Below are 15,830 nucleotides of genomic sequence, written 5' to 3'. Positions count from 1 at the left end.
TTAGTTATGGGCCTTTCTAGTTGTGGCATGTGGGATGCCACCTCAACGTGGCCTGATGAGCGGTACCATGTCCATGCCCAGGATCCGAACCAGTGAAACCCTGGGCCGCCGAAGCAGAGTATGCAAACTTAACCACTTGGCCATGGGGCCAGCCCGCTTTGAGGATAATCTTGACTGGAAAGGCAAAGAATCTGGAAAATGGGCTGGAGCATGGCATCCTCAAAGCTCCTATTCATTGATGTCTCTCTCCCAGTATGGTGGCTCCAAACTCTGACTAATGCCTTCTTGCTTCTGCCTTCCAAATCTCATGCAAGTGAGGCTCCTGTTGAATTCCAACATGGAACCATAGAGGAGGTGGACTCTGAAAGATCTAGTTCCTAACGTTACACTTATCACCATAATGCAAACCAAGTGTCCAGCTCTAGGTTTTGTTTCCCTACCACAGTCTAACTAATTCAGTCTATTTATCAAATAACAGGAAGGACGAACAAAGGCCCAAATGTGAAAATAATTCACATGAAACTACACTTTTTGATAAAGTTGCCATATGTACAAATTTATTCTCAATGTTTAATAGTATGGAAAATAGAAAAAGGCTTTCTCAGTAAGAAAGGTACAATATATAATAGATTAGGGATATACAGATGCTTCTACACAAGGCCAGCAGGAAAATCCCAACAAACAAGTATCAATTTTCAACAGTCCCTGAACACAGAACAAATAAAACATTATAAAAGAAAATTAAACCTAATTGTATATTAGCAATACATTTCAATTCACCCATGGATACAACAGGCTGCAAAATAGAAAGAGAAAATATTAGTCAATTTAAGAAAAAAGCAGTACCTGTTAATCTTATGTACTAGTTTTTAAAGACAATTCACAGAACTCTTGCTTCATTTCTAATAGTAATTTGTAGAAATCCACAGTCCAATATCGCATTTTAAGAAAGAGGCTTGGTAAACACAATATATTTACAACGTTTATAACAATTCTTTCATCTCGAAAATTTTCTAGAACATTATACATAGAGTAATTTCCATTAATCTTTCCCATATTTCTTGAACTCTTTTCATTGGGCATTTTCAGATAAGGGTGGGGGGCAATTGAAGGCTTCCCCATGCTGTTTACGTTCAGGAGGTTTTATCAATTAAGGTCTTTCATGTCTTTGTAAGGACTTGGGATCAAGAAGACTTTCCCACATTCTTCATATTTATAGTTTTCTCCTCTGTGTACTCTTACATGTCCTTAAAACTTTGTTCAAGAAATAAAGGCTTTCCTACATTCCTGATATTCACAGGGTTTCTTTTCAGTATGACGTTTTTCATGAATTTGTAAGAAACCATAATATTTGTAGGCTTTACCACATTGTTTACATTCATACAATTTCTTTCCAGTGTGCAGTCTCAGGTGTATTTTTAAGGCTTGGAGATAACAGAAGCCTTTCCCACATTCCTTGCATTCATAGGGTTTTTCTCCAGTGTGCAGTCTCAGGTGTATTTTTAAGGTTTGGAGATAACAGAAGGCTTTCCCACATTCCTTGCATTCATACGGCTTCTCTCCAGTATGAGTTCTTCCATGTAATTTTAAGGAATAGTAATAATTGAAGGCTTTACCACACTGTTTACATTCATAGGGTTTTTCTCCAGTGTGAATCCTTTGATGTATTTGAAATGAACTGGGAGTAACGAATCGTTTCTCACATTCCAGACACTTGTGGGTTTTCTCTCCAGTATGAATTCTTTCATGTTTGCGCAGAGCACTGGAACAAATGAATGCTTTACCACATTTTTTACATTGATACGGTTTCTCTCCAGTGTGAGTTCTTTCATGTGTTTGTAGAGAACCGGAAGAAGTGTAGGCTTTACTACATTTTTTACATTTATAGGGTTTCTCTCCAGTGTGACGTCTTTCATGTAATTGCAACGAAGAGGAATAATTAAAGGCTTCCCCACATTCCAGACATTTATACGGTTTCTTTCCACTATGAGTTATCTCGTGTTTTCGCAGAGAACTGGGACAACGGTATGCTTTACTACAGTGTTTACATGTGTAGGGTTTCTCTCCTGTGTGAATTCTTTCATGTAGTTGGAAACCTTTATGAGTAACAAAACCTTTACCACATTGCTTACATTCATAGGGTTTCCGTCCCGTGTGAGTACTTGCATGTGTTTTAAAAGTTTGATGATACCTAAAGGTTCTTCCACATTGTTTACATTGATAGGGTTTCTCCCCAGTGTGAATTGTTTCATGTTTGCGCAATGAAGTGGAATAACTGAAAGCTTTTCCACATTCTTCACATATATAAAGAACATCTCCCTTGTGCATCATCATGTGTCTCTGAAAGCTTGTGAACCTTGCAAAGATTTTCCCACATTCTTTACATTCATAGGATTTTCCTACAGTGTGAATTCGTTCATGTATTTGAAAGGACGCAAGCAAACGGAAGGCTTTCCCACATTCCTTACACTTGTAGGGTTTTTCTTCTCCACTGTGATTTCCTCCTTCATGTATTCGGAGACCTTGATGAGAAACGAAAGTTTTACCACACTGCTTACATTTATAGTTTTTCTCTGCTATGTGAGTCCTCTCATGTTTTTGAAAAGTATGCCGATTTCTGAAGACACTTCCACATTGTTTACATTGATACAGTCTCTCCTCAGTGTGACTTCTTTCATGGCTTTTCAATCTAGAGGAATAACTAAAGGCTTTCCCACATTCCAGACATTCATAGGGCTTCTCTCCACTATGAGTCTTTTCATGGACTCGCAGAGAACTGGAAGAAGCGTATGCTTTACTGCATTTTTTACATTCATAGGGTTTCTCTCCAGTGTGACTCCTTTCATGTACTTGGAAACCTTTAAGAGAAACAAAACCTTTACCACACTGCTTACATTCATAGGGTTTCTGTCCTGTGTGAATCCTCTCATGTCTTTGAAAAGTATGATGATAAATAAAGGTTCTTCTACATTGTTTACATCGATTGAGTTTCTTCTCGGTGTGAATTCTTTCATGTCTTCTCAAAGAAGCGGAACTACTAAAGGCTTTCTCACATTCCTTACATTTATTGTTTTCCCCTCTACGGTGATTTCTTTTATGTTTTTCAAAAACCTGGAGATAACGGAAGGCTATACCACATTTCTTACACTTATACGGCTTTTCTCCATCTGTCTGATACTCATCCGGTTTGAGTCCAGTGTGACATCTGATGTGCCCATAAAGGGGTGAATGACGCATGAAGACTTTCCCACATGCCCTGTATCCATGTGGTTTCACTCTAGTAGTTTTCTTATTCAGACTGAGATTTGGAATAAGGCTGAAGTTTTCTCTGCACTCACTACTGTCTTCACTTTTACAGAGTCTCTCTACCATACGATTTCTGTAAAAAATGAGAAGCACATTATTAATGATTTTATGTTTGTTACATTTATTATGACTTACAGGAAAACTGTTGGTTTTCTGCCTTGTGTGAATTCTCTGAAATTGAATATACTGAATGCTCTGTAAGAGGACCTCACCCTTGCTATTACCCAAACAGTGATATTCCTACAGAGGGTTTATTAATACTGTTTCCAAGTGAACTATTTTGCAAACACTGAACATCTATGTCACATACATCAAGTATTTTTGGTGAAAATTTTCCAAGAATAAATACATTTGAAGCAGAGGTTATTTGGTTTGTTTCCTTCTTTTAAAGTTTCATAACATAACAGAATTCTCATGAGCTATGACTTTCTACCATGAGTGTGACTTACCTTAGTTTTCTCCCCTGGTTTTTGTACTGATCTCCAATGTCATGATCCTCCCATTTTTTCCCTAAAATGTAGACCAATGAAAATGATTGCAAAATGTAAGAAATTACAGACAAATTACTACAGTCCTTGTCCATTTTTGACTGTGACTGTGCCTAGTTTATTCACCAACATCCTCCTTTCCACATTCTGAAACACCTTCAAACACTGTTGATGGGCCAGAAACACTTGCTCTCCACTTGATGCAGTGATGGAATGTCCTCATTCTTACCTACTGAGGCCAGGTGCCTGAAGGTGTCCCACATCACATCTCTGTAGAGTTTCTTCTGTGAAGGATCCAGCAAAGCCCACTCCTCTGGGGTGAAGTTCACTTTCACGTCCTCAATGGCCACTGAGTCCTGAAACACCACAAATACGTGTAGAGTAGGATGCATGAGCCTGACAGCACTGGGGATCTATACTCCACTTGTAGGAAGGTTATGTGTGACTATGTTACCTCCAAACATTTATTCTATGACACGATCATCAAAGTTACTCTGTCTACACTCCATTATAAATTTAACAGCATCATAAACACATGGAAATTATTTACATGCTTTTACTGGATAACACTGCATCTTATTACTAATGGGAGGGTCCAAGCATGTGGGGAAGCAAGAGAAATTCTATACAAATGAAACATTTTAAGACCATCAATACCTTGTGAGAAAAACTCATCTTATTCCTTCCTGCCCACTGTTAACAACACTCCATGAAGCAGAGGAGCAAATATGCATAACGTTTTAATGAATAAAAACATAGTGAAGAACAGGAAGCTTTTTCTTCTACTCTCAACACCAGACATGAGAGTCCAGGAGATCTGTGGAAATCCAACTTTTAATAAGGCCCAACTGGCCACATCATCCCTAAAAGTACAACAGGCCTTTAGAAGTAGCCAGGGAGAGCCGGTGGAATGAAAATATTCTTGTGGGAAAGTACTGCTTTTAACTTGTGTAATATTATCGCAGACTCAGTTTTCCTTTCTCTGTGCCATTTGATGGGGCTAGAATGTTAACTGGAACTTAGACTTCAGACATGAGGAAGAAGGAATGACAGCTTAGACCACAAAACCCCTACACTCACATGCCACAGGCTGCTTCCAGCCAACGTGAGGCACTCATAGGCACCCAGTTAGAAAATACGCCAGGGGAGCTCTTTATGGCAGACAGAGAACCCTGAGCCCTGTGCCTTGCTGACCTTGAGGACCCAGCTGAGAGTTGCAGATTGCAAGTGTGTTCATTAAAAATCACAATGGCTTAGACCTGATCGGTGGTTACCAGGGAAAAGGGGGGTGGGGGGAGGGCACAAAGGGGGAAGTGGTGTACCCACAACATGACTAACAAAAATGTACAACTGAAATCTCACAAGGTTGTAATCTATCATAACATTAATAAAAAAAAAAAATCACAATGGCTTGATGGCGAATTTGCCCATGAGAATAAAATACCTGAAGAGTTCAGCAATGCTTTCCTACAAAAGAACATAAAATCTCCGTTTTCAATTGTAGGACGAACTGCTTCCTGATCAGCCACTCCAGAGGCTGCCCTGCCAGCTTCTCTAATTCTCAAGCTCCCATGTTGTGACCAGGAGCATGACGATACCTCAAACCCTGAATGCACAAATTCCTTAGCTGATGACACCACACGCTGCCAAAAGTGTAGGACAGGGTTTATTATGTGCATAATTAAGGTATCTGGGGAAAGTCAGGAAAGCCATGAAATGGCCTCATAGAGCAGTGAAAGGTGCCAGAATTTTAAAAATCAAGGTTAGGGAGTGAATCAGGGTGAGAGTTCACACACAAGGGCAGGATCTTGCGTGGACTGACTCTCTAGCCACTGCCACAGGAAGGAGCAGCAAGACACTCTTATCACTTTGTACAGATGGCAGTCACAGGAGAATGAGGAAGAATAAGGCTTCAAAGCCATCAGCAATCAATCAACAAAAACTGGAGTCAGAAAATTCTGGTTTCTGGTCGGGCATTTAAGGAATGTGGAAGTAGTCATCCCAACCTCTTAGAAAAAAACGAAAAACCTTGAAATGAACAACTCTTCTTAGATTCAACAGAGTATTGAGGTCAGAGGCAAACCAACCTCTCCAAAATTGGGAAAGAGAAACTGAAGATGGTATTTTCAACTAGACCCCAAATCTTCTGTTCTTATCAAGGCCTGTACTGAAAACAATCTGTTCCACCAGAGGCTAATGCAGAGATGAAGAACAAATGAGAGAACGCAATATCCATGCACCACAGACCATGACAGAAGGCTTAAAATACACAAATGGGGATGCCAGAAGGAAAAGACAGAAAGGAAAAGAAATACGTGAAGTACTAATCCCTGAGATTTTCCTAAAATTAATCACAGATGGCAAATTGTAGATCCAAGCATCACAGAGAATAAAAACATGAAAAACACCAAAAATGCACGGCAACCTAGAAAAAATCATATTCTAACTAGAAAAAAGTCAACAACAAAGAGAATACATTGAAAAGAAGCCAGGGGAAAACCAGACCTTAGTTACAGAGAAGAAAGATTAGAATTAAATCAGACTTCCTTCCAGAAATCATGTGAGAGTGGAGTGAAATATTCAAAGTTTTCAAAGAAAAAAACCTCTCCTAGTTTTCAAAACCAAAAGCTGGTCCTTTGAAAGGATTAATTACATAAAATTGATAAACATCTAGTCAAGATAACCGAGGAAAGATGGAAGGCAAAAATTACTAAGACCAGAAATGAAAAGGGGAAATGGACGTGAGGAAGGATTTGATACCATCCAACATCCATTAATGATAACAAACTAATAATAGAAGGGAACTTCCTCTTCTTGAGAAAGAACATCTACAGGACACCTGTAGCTAACGTCAAAATGGTGAGAATCTAGATGCTTCTCTGGTAAGATGAAGAATAGAGCAAGGAAGTTTCTTCTCCTCACTGTATGTAACGTTGTACTGGAAGGCCTAGCTGTGTAATAAGAAAATAAAATATGCTTCACATATTGGGAAGCAAGAAATAAAACTGTCTTTGTAAAACATCTGAAAGAATCCTCAACAACAGAGATAACTCTGGGAATTACTGAGAGAGTACACCAAGGTTGAAGGATACACAAGTCAAGTGCTTTCCTACAGACTCACATGGTCAAGTGATCTTTGACAAAGGAGTAAAGGCAACTCACTGGGCAAAACAAAGTCTTTTAAGCAAATAGTGCTGGAAATAATGGGTATCCACAGACAAAACACAAATGAATCCACACACAAAATGAATGTTGACACAGACATGAATCTTTCATGAAAATTAACTCAAAATAGATGACAGATCTAAACGTAAAGTGCAAAGTCAAGAATGCCTAGGAGATAACACAGGGGAGAAAATCTCGGTGACCTTGCCTTTAGTGATGAATTTTTAGATACAACTCCAAAAAAGATCTCTGAAGGGAAAAAAATGATGTTTCACTTCATTAAGAAGAAAAATTCCTGCTCTGGGAAAGTGTTAAGAGAATGAAAAGACAAGTCACAGATGAGGAGAAAATCTTTTGTAAAACACGTATCTGACAAATAATGATACCCCAAATACCCAAAGAACACAAAACTCAATGGTAAGACGACAAACAACCCAATTAAAAACGGACAAAGACCTGAACAGACGCCTCAACAAAGAAGATACGCAAGTGGGAAATAAGCAACACGAAAACATGCTCAGCTTCTATCTTTGGGGAGTTACAAATAAAACAAAGACTACACATCTATTAAATGGTTAAAATTCCAAACACTCAGAACACCAGAAACTGATGAAGAAGTGAAGCTACAGGCAATCCTCATTCATTGCTGGTGGAAGTGGAAATTGATATGCCTACATTGGGAGACAGGAGTTTTCTGTCAAAACTAAACATACTCTTACTACACAGAGTAAGATCCAGTGATCACTCTCCTTGGAATTGACCTAAATGAGTTGAAACCTTATGTTTACAGAAAAACCTACACATGGATGTTTATAGGCACTTTATTCATAATTGCCAAGAGTTAGAGTTAAGCAAGATGTCCTTCAAGAGTCCAATGGATAATCAATCACTGGTGTATCCATATGATGATATACTGTTCAGTGATAAAAGGAAATGAGGTATGAAGTCATGAAAACATATAGAGGAATATTAAAAGTATATTGCTGGGGCTGGCCTGGTGGCACAGCAGTTAAGTGCACACATTCCAGTTCAGCGGCCCGGAGTTCACCGGTTCAGATCCCAGGTGTGGACATGCCACCCCTTGGCAAGCCATGCTCTGGTAGGTATCCCACGTATAAAGCAGAGGAAGATGGGCACGGATGTTAGCTCAGGGCCAGTCTTCCTCAGCAAAAAGAGGAGGATTGGCAGCAGACGTTTGCTCAAGGCTTATCTTCCTCAAAAAAAAAACAAAAAAAAAAAAACAGTATATTGCTAAGGGAAAGAAGCCAATCTCAGAAGGCTTCATACTGTTTGATTCCAAGTACATGACATTCTGGAAAAGAGAAAAGGACAAGCCAATAAAAAGACCTCAGGTTGTGAAGGATTTCAGGGTTGGTGGGAAGGAAGAATGAATAGGTAGGGCATAAGGGGTTTTGAAGGAAGTGAAACATTATATGATACAAAAATGAAGGATATATGCCATCAACATTTGCCAAAACCAACAGATCCCATAACAGAGTCAATGCTCATGTACACTGTGCACTTTAAGGTATCAATATTGGTGAGTAACTGCAACCGATGTCCCACTGTGACACAAGACTTCAAAAAGTAGTGCAAACTGCGTGAATGCAGAAGGGTTATGTGGGAACTCTCCATGCTTTCTGATCAATTTTTCTGGAAACATAAAACTGCTCCAAAGAAACTGAAGTATCTTAAAAAAGAAAGAAAGATTAAGACAACCTCATAACTCACCCCTGATGACTGAAACAGGACATCTCTCATTCAAGTGATTTCAACAAGCTAGTATGATGCTCTCTGATCTGAGACCAGTAATGGTGGGGGGGGGGGGGGGGGGGGGACTTGCATCGAATGCCTTGTTGGGGAGAACAGCACTGGATCCTCTGAGAAGTGCCATGGTCACTATCAGTAGTGGCAGAACCCCAAGGTGGATGAGGAGCATCCTGGCGAGTCCTCGTCTTGTAGACCTAGTAATGTACAGTAAGGGTTCCCTATATTTATATTTTGGCTATCTCTGAGTCAAGAGATTGCTAAAGTTTTTTTTTTTTTTTTTTTTTTTTACTACAAAGTTGCAACACTTAGACAATTGTACAAAAGTCTGTGAATATATGTAGATAGGGCCAATAGTAAGATGGCTGCCTGATATCTGGTTAGCTGTGTGACCCTTGGGTTTGCTCCTTCATCAGGGATGTCTCAAGTAGGGACGTACAGCAGCAACTCTCCACTGAGCTCCATCATGTAGACATATGTGAGGTTGTCCTTAAAATCTGTGCACTCCCCAGAGTTGGGGATTCAGTTAATCCCACAGAACTTTTTTTTTTTTTTTTTTTGAGGAAAATTAGCCCTGAGCTAACATCTGCTGCCAATCCTCCTCTTTTTGCTGAGGAAGACTGGCCCTGAGCTAACATCCATGCCCATCTTCCTCTACTTTATATGTGGGACACCTACCACAGCATGGCTTGCCAAGCGGTGCCACGTCCACACCCGGGATCCCAAGTGGCGAACCCCGGACCACCGAAGCAGAATGTGCGCACTTAACTGCTGAGCCACTTGGCCAGCCCCTCCCATGGAACTTCTGAGGGAAGTCTCCAACAGGGGGAATGGTGACCTCTTCCAAAACTCTAGAATCTTTCAGGCAACTGAATAGAGAGGAGGCCACCCTCCTCTAGGTGGCTTAAGTCAGAGGGCCAAAGTGTGACTCCATCATATCATGTGGAAGTGCTGGTGGGTATGCTGACCTGTCAGCATGGTTCCCCGGGCAAAGGTACAATGGGCAGCTCGGTAGAGGGTCACAGGCTCAGAGATTATGAGAGCGTCTCTTTTCAAGAAAGCCCAGTACACGGTGGAAACTACAGCTCTAATGGCATATAGCGTGGGGCTGAGGAAGGCAGGTGCTTGCATCAGACACATAAGAATAACTTAAGGTCCTCATGGGTACCCCGGGAGGCATGAGAGGAAGTCACTGAGGTCTCTACAGTGAAGGAAATTCTGAGGGCACTAACAGGAGTGCCTGTTGTATGGCAATTTAAACACAGTACAGAGCCTTCTGTGGCTGAGGGGCCCATTCAAGCTGGTCCAACTTGCAAGTTACAGCATAAGTGGACTCACCTAAAATTTGTAAACAAGAAATACGTTGCCTGCCCAACACCAAAAGAATCTAGTAGATGTGGTTGCTGAGGGGCCTATGGCTATTTTTTCAATGTCAGGGAGGAAACGGCTGTCTGATTACCAAAGAATATTTAGAAACTTAACCACGGTTTCAGAGCTTCACATTATATGAGGGTCAATGGCCCATGCATTTTTTGAGAGCTCCTTTTTAAAACATTTGTATGTTCTGAATGAATGTGAAATGAATGTCCAAAGGAGCATGTCATGTCGTGCCTGTGTTTCTGGAACAAAGCAGATGCAGTTCAGACCCTGCCTGGAGAAACTGTGGGAGGGCAAGGCTGCTGAGGCTCCCCGAGGGTAACCAGGTAAAGGGGCATCACGTACCTTTGGAGGGGAAGGCCAAGTGCAGCGGAGGCTGGGGACACAGGACTGGACAGGACAGACTTAGCCGGATCTGTGACAGCAGGGTATTTCCCAGCTGCTGACTGGATGGAGTCAGTCATTTCCATAATGTCAAAGGCCTGGGAACAGGGTTTATTTGGTGCAAAAACAGTCTCAGGGTTGGGATGATCCAAAGCGAGGTGTCATTCTTTCTTTAAAGGTTCAAGAACAAATGGAATAAGGCTGATAAACGGAGAAGCATCAGGGACAATCACTTCTTTAATTTACATTTGGCCATATTAACTATGTAACTGAGAAGCTAAGGTCAGTGGGGTCCCATTTTGTCAGACCAATTTGGAAGTCGTAAAGACTTGATTTAATTTTAATTTATGAATTATTCATTCGGAGCTTCCCTGCTTCACTACAGGATATTTTAGGACAATGAGTGTTATGAGTGTATGAGGAATTTAGGTAAGGTGAGCATTCTGCTGTAAAAACGAGGTACACCTGTTTGTCCTCGAGATTATATTCAGTAACTCCCCTAAGGTTATGAGGGAAATTGCTTAAATTTAGTGAAATCCCCAGGTATACCTGTAACGTGAAACCTAGTTTGATTAATTTCATGAAGATTTGTGAATTAGCGCATTACAGGGGATGTTAATATTAATTCAGAACCTCTGACGTAGAGGATCAAGGCCAAGCAAGGCTCTTTCATCTTTGTTGTGTAAATTGTTTTGGCACATTTTGGATTTCCGAGCGGGTCAAACTGTAGACCTTTGTTTCAGTGCCTTTCCTCTTGCTCCCTCCCTGCTGGCAGGCCCTGTTTTGTATTCTGGTCACTGTGGGGGAGGGGATGGCCTCTCCATCCTGATATTCACAATTTTTTTTCCACTAGAGGGACTCACATCACTGCCATCAGGGTTAGTGGCCTCCTCCAAGACAACTGGCTGCTTTATGGACTTTTACGTATCCCGGGCTTAAGTCAGTTTAAACTAACCCCTTTGCTGTGCCACAGTGAGGCTATGCGTGTTGCCCCCCACTATGCAAAGGTCAGGGTCTTCATGGCAGTAGAGGCAGGGGCAGCAGCAAAGGTACTGAAGGGACCTGGCAGCCCTCTGCTATCAGGAGTGTGGATGCCACCCTCCATCTACTGGCTCCTTTCTTGTCTCTTCTCTTTCCTCTGCAATAACTGTTGAGGACTGACCATCTGAAGGCCTTATATCATTTGCAGGGGATAATCATCTTCATATCCCTTCAGATGCCCCCTAATGGCAGGGAAACCCCAGCTTTAGTCTCACCTTCACTCTAAACACAGATAGGTTCCATCCAAGACATAACCCAGGACCACATTAAGGAGGGCCCCATTCCCAGACTCCTGCTCCCAAGGGAAGTGCAACTGCCAGCTTGGTGCCTTCTGTGTATAGAACCCAGGCTTGGTGGGGTCAACAGTGCAGCACAGGGCAGCACAGCGCCCAGGAGGAGCTGCCCAGCAAGCAGCAGCCCACAGTGCAGGAGCCTCCAGGCTTTCTCACCAGCCTGTCCAGGGAAAAAGGCCCAGGGGAAAAGGGAGGGTGAGGCTTAAGTTTTCAGTGGTCAAACAGCAAATCTGTGCACCCTGGTTACTCATTACAAGAACAGACAGGGCTAAGAAAAATAGGCATCCACACTGGCTTGTTTTTACATAAAGAAACACTAACAGGATGATGAAGCAGTGACCAAAACTGGTCATGTAGGGAGGCTGGAGTCAGAGCAGAGGAGTGGGGCAGGACGAGCAGGCAGGGAGCCTCCTTAAGGGAGTTTCCTTATAGGCATTTTTTTTAACCTTCTCATGCACTATTTATTTAAAATAAGATAATTTTATATACATATATTTACCTATGCATTATCATTATTTTTAATTAACTTCTGCTTTATTAATTAACTTAATTTTAACTTTTCTACATGGGTAACTTCCAACATTTAATCCTCTAAGCACTAGCAGATATAAAATTGTAAACCATAAAAAATTTACAAATCCTTTCTAACTAAAAGGACAAGGGGCATTATAGTTTGTCCCTCTGCTATATTTCACAGCAGGGATAATTTCAGGAATGGGTAGCATATTATAAGGCATTAGGGGTTGGCAACTAAGCCCTGAAATGTATAGGAATTTGAGAGCTTTACATAAGCTCTGCAGTGTTTTCTTCCTATCAATTAAATTAGAAACTCAATTGTTTCTCTCTCATATCCATTAAACTAGGGATCCATTTGCCTTAGAAATAGTATAGCCTTTTAAATGTTAAAGATCTCTAGAGACAAAGACACACCTAACAATGGAAAATGCATGGAGGACTTAGATACACCCATCTCACCTCCTCAAATTCTCTTGCCTAAATGGAACACAAAATCTCCTCGGTTCTACAATATTCTTGTTTTATCTCTCAATCAACAGGGCCCAGGTGTTAAGGGAGACTAGAATCAAAGGGCTGCAATCTTCATTGGGTAAAGGAATCCAAGGACAGAAACAAGAATATCCCAATTAGCTCATAGAAGCAGCCTGCTTGCCCACAGTTCAGAACGAAAATCCACATTCAGAAAGTGATCATATTCCAAGATTTGGAGTCTAGACTCTTCTGCTTGAGACAGAACCCTGGAGGGGGTCAGTCCCTGGTGAAGGAGGGTGGGGACCCCTGAGCAGCCACAGGGAGGCACTCTGGGAGCCCCACACACCCTGCCTCTCCTGTGAGCATGGAGGCACTGCCTCCCCCAGGCTCCCATCCTCACAAGTGAGGAAACTCTCAGCTGGAATCACTCTAAGCTTCTGACCCACATGGACTCCAAATTCATGAACCCTTTGTCCACAGGACACAACACCTGATCTTCACAGACTTCCTCACTGTGCACAGATTACACTCTCAGTGCACCTACAGTGTGGGTGCAAAACTCAAACAATGTTTAAAACATCTAGGCCTAAGGAACCACAACCACAGCCTCAGAAAGGGCATCACTCTCCACTCCATGAGCACATGCACCCCCAGCTGTCCAGGGCTCTGCAGCTCCTCTCAGGATAAAGGCTCCTTCCATGGGGGTGTGAGCAGTAGGACACCTGCAGGGGAGGCTCCCCAGGAAGGACAACTGGGCCTTCAAGGCCTTTCCTCTGCAGGCCCAGGGGGGCCTTAGGTTGGGTCAATGACTGCAGGGTCTGCTCCCCACTGCAGATACTCTGGAACATCATTGTTATTTGAATGATACAAACCAGTGTTTGAACAATCCAGCAAAATCTCTCAAACCCATTGTTTATATGGAAAGAGGGAACAAATCTAGCGCATTTTCACTAGTTCAATCATAGAACCCCAAATGTCTTTCCTTTCAGGAAAAAAGAGGTCAGTTTTAATTATTATTTCCATGGCAAGACCGTTTTGTAAAAATCAATCATACTGGAACACTTGTGGCCCGCACGTCTAAGCTCTGAAATTTCACTTTAAAACACCGAAAACTAAAGAACAGACCTCAGGAACTGCATATGCTCAGGAGAGGAAAAACGGAAACCAGAATTCGCAGCAAATGGAATATTTTACTTTTTCTGAAATCTACCTCTTTCTTGCCAGTTTGGGAGTATTTCATACTGTCTCTCAAGCTCAATTCAACACATTTTACCCGTAGTGAAAACCGGTGATTTAAGTGAATAACTTTTTTCAAGACGACCAACCCCACTGCCAGGAGGGGCAGTGCCGACAGGAAAGATCGCCCAGAAAAGCTCAAAAAGGAACCTGCCCCCAGAGGACTTCCCACAGCATGTCTGCGCCCAGAAAGATCCTGGGAGACGCATGAGGATTTCATACAACGTAGTTCCAGGCGGTGAGAGGCTGCTTTTCACTCATGGAAAATATCCACACACACCGTCTTTAGGAAAGAGCTATCCATGGCTCTAGGGGAAAAGGATAAACGATTAAAATACCGCGTCTGTTTGAAATGCACCACGAAGGACAAATACTTAATAATCCTGAGAACTAAAAACTGGCTTTGGGAATGCGGGGAGAGATGGGAAACTTAGGGATTTATCGCCAGTCCTGGGAAGAGCTGAGGGGACAGGACTGTGGATTTGAGACCCTGCTCCCCAAATATATGGAAAATGCCGAGAAAACAGGTGCCCCCTGCGGAGAAAGGAGGCCCTGGGGACCCACAGACCGCAGCCCCTCCGCACACGGACCCGGAGACCGACGCCCGACTGTCCTGCGGGCCCTCCCGCGGCCCCGCACCGTCTGGGACACGCGGGGCTGCGGCCGCACAGCGGCCCAGAGACGCTCCGGCCCAAGTCGCCGCGCGCAGGGACCACAGGACGCCCGGGGCCCGGCTGCCGGCCCCCACGCTGCGGCCGGAGGGGCCTGAGGGCCGAGCGGCGCCACCGCGGACTCGGGGCCGCAGACCCCGGAGGGGACCGCGGGAGGCCGGGCCCGCCCCGCCGCTTCCCACCAGCCCCTCCTCCCGCGTCCTCACCCCGGGGCCGCACACTCACCATTTCTAGGGCTCCTGGGTCCCCCGAGTCCTTCCTACGACCCCCCACGACAGGTGCAGATAAAAGCCTGAGAGAAGCTGCGGCAGAGGCACCAGAGAGGACCAAGGCAGACAACACGCAACTCCGAGGCCCGAACAACAAGGACGTCGACCAGGGTACGCTGCGCGGCCCCACCCACAGCCCCAGCGCCACCCCGATTGGACAGTTCCCAAGGCCACGCCCCTCCCCGCTGAGTGACATCACAGAGGGAGGACGCTTGGCTCAAGGGACCCACCTTCCCCCGCTGGGCCGAAATCTGTCCTTTCTGGGTCATTTGCATTGAAACAGAACTCTTTCCCGGCCTGGGGCTGACTCTGCTCTTCCCGCAGCTTCTGCAAGACGACTTGTTCCAGGTGTGCACAGGGAATCCTGATTCAGTTTCAAGAAGGAGCAAGTACAGACAATAGAGTGGCTCAGGCCAGGACACACTGGAAAAGAGGCTCTTCGGTCCTCTAGGGGTCAAGGGCTTGGCGTAAGGCTGCGAGGCCACTCATGGAACTGTGACCCTTGTTTAGAAAAGCAGACACTTAAACGTGCCCTCACCAGCTGGGATCAAGTGTCGGGCCCATTTTGATCTTTCCGCCTTGCCAGCGATCAGCCTTCCACCCATCCCCGCCCCACCCCCACTCATTTGGTTCTTAGGATAAAGAATCCCTGGGCCCTGGGCTCTGCTGGGAAGTTGGAACCCCACAGCCCTAGCGGGGTGAGGTTCTCTTCTCACCAACCACAAGCACTGAGATGCGGACGCCAAATTCTTCAGTGTGCGTTTTACACTGGAAGGAAGTTTATTTTGGATCAGTTTTTTCCTGTGTCCCCAGAGAGGTTTGAAATGTAAATGGTATAATATCCCT

At 43.5% G+C, this 15,830-nt stretch overlaps 1 protein-coding gene across 3 annotated transcripts; it reads right to left on the bottom strand.

Moving 5' to 3' along the window:
• Positions 1-528: 528 nt before the first annotated feature.
• On the bottom strand, positions 529-15,195 carry LOC100630748 (zinc finger protein 709). Of its 3 annotated transcripts, XM_070273073.1 has the most exons (5): positions 14,941-15,116; positions 10,449-10,657; positions 4,024-4,150; positions 3,756-3,816; positions 529-3,379 (listed from the first exon to the last, which is right to left on the bottom strand). In XM_070273073.1, exons 3-5 carry the CDS (start codon positions 4,055-4,057, stop codon positions 1,261-1,263), a joined length of 2,214 nt encoding a protein of 737 aa, XP_070129174.1. In that variant the 5' UTR covers positions 4,058-4,150; positions 10,449-10,657; positions 14,941-15,116; the 3' UTR covers positions 529-1,260. The 3 variants fall into 3 exon arrangements, with proteins under 3 accessions (XP_070129174.1, XP_014597406.2, XP_070129175.1); XM_014741920.3 differs by lacking the exon at positions 10,449-10,657 and having other exon boundaries at positions 14,941-15,195; XM_070273074.1 differs by lacking the exon at positions 3,756-3,816 and having other exon boundaries at positions 14,941-15,076.
• Positions 15,196-15,830: the final 635 nt, after the last annotated feature.

The sequence above is a fragment of the Equus caballus genome, chromosome 7 (genome assembly GCF_041296265.1).
Source record: "Equus caballus isolate H_3958 breed thoroughbred chromosome 7, TB-T2T, whole genome shotgun sequence".
Taxonomy (NCBI): Eukaryota; Metazoa; Chordata; class Mammalia; order Perissodactyla; family Equidae; genus Equus; species Equus caballus.
Note: the sequence above shows the minus strand (reverse complement) of the source record. Positions and strands in the feature narration are given on the sequence as shown.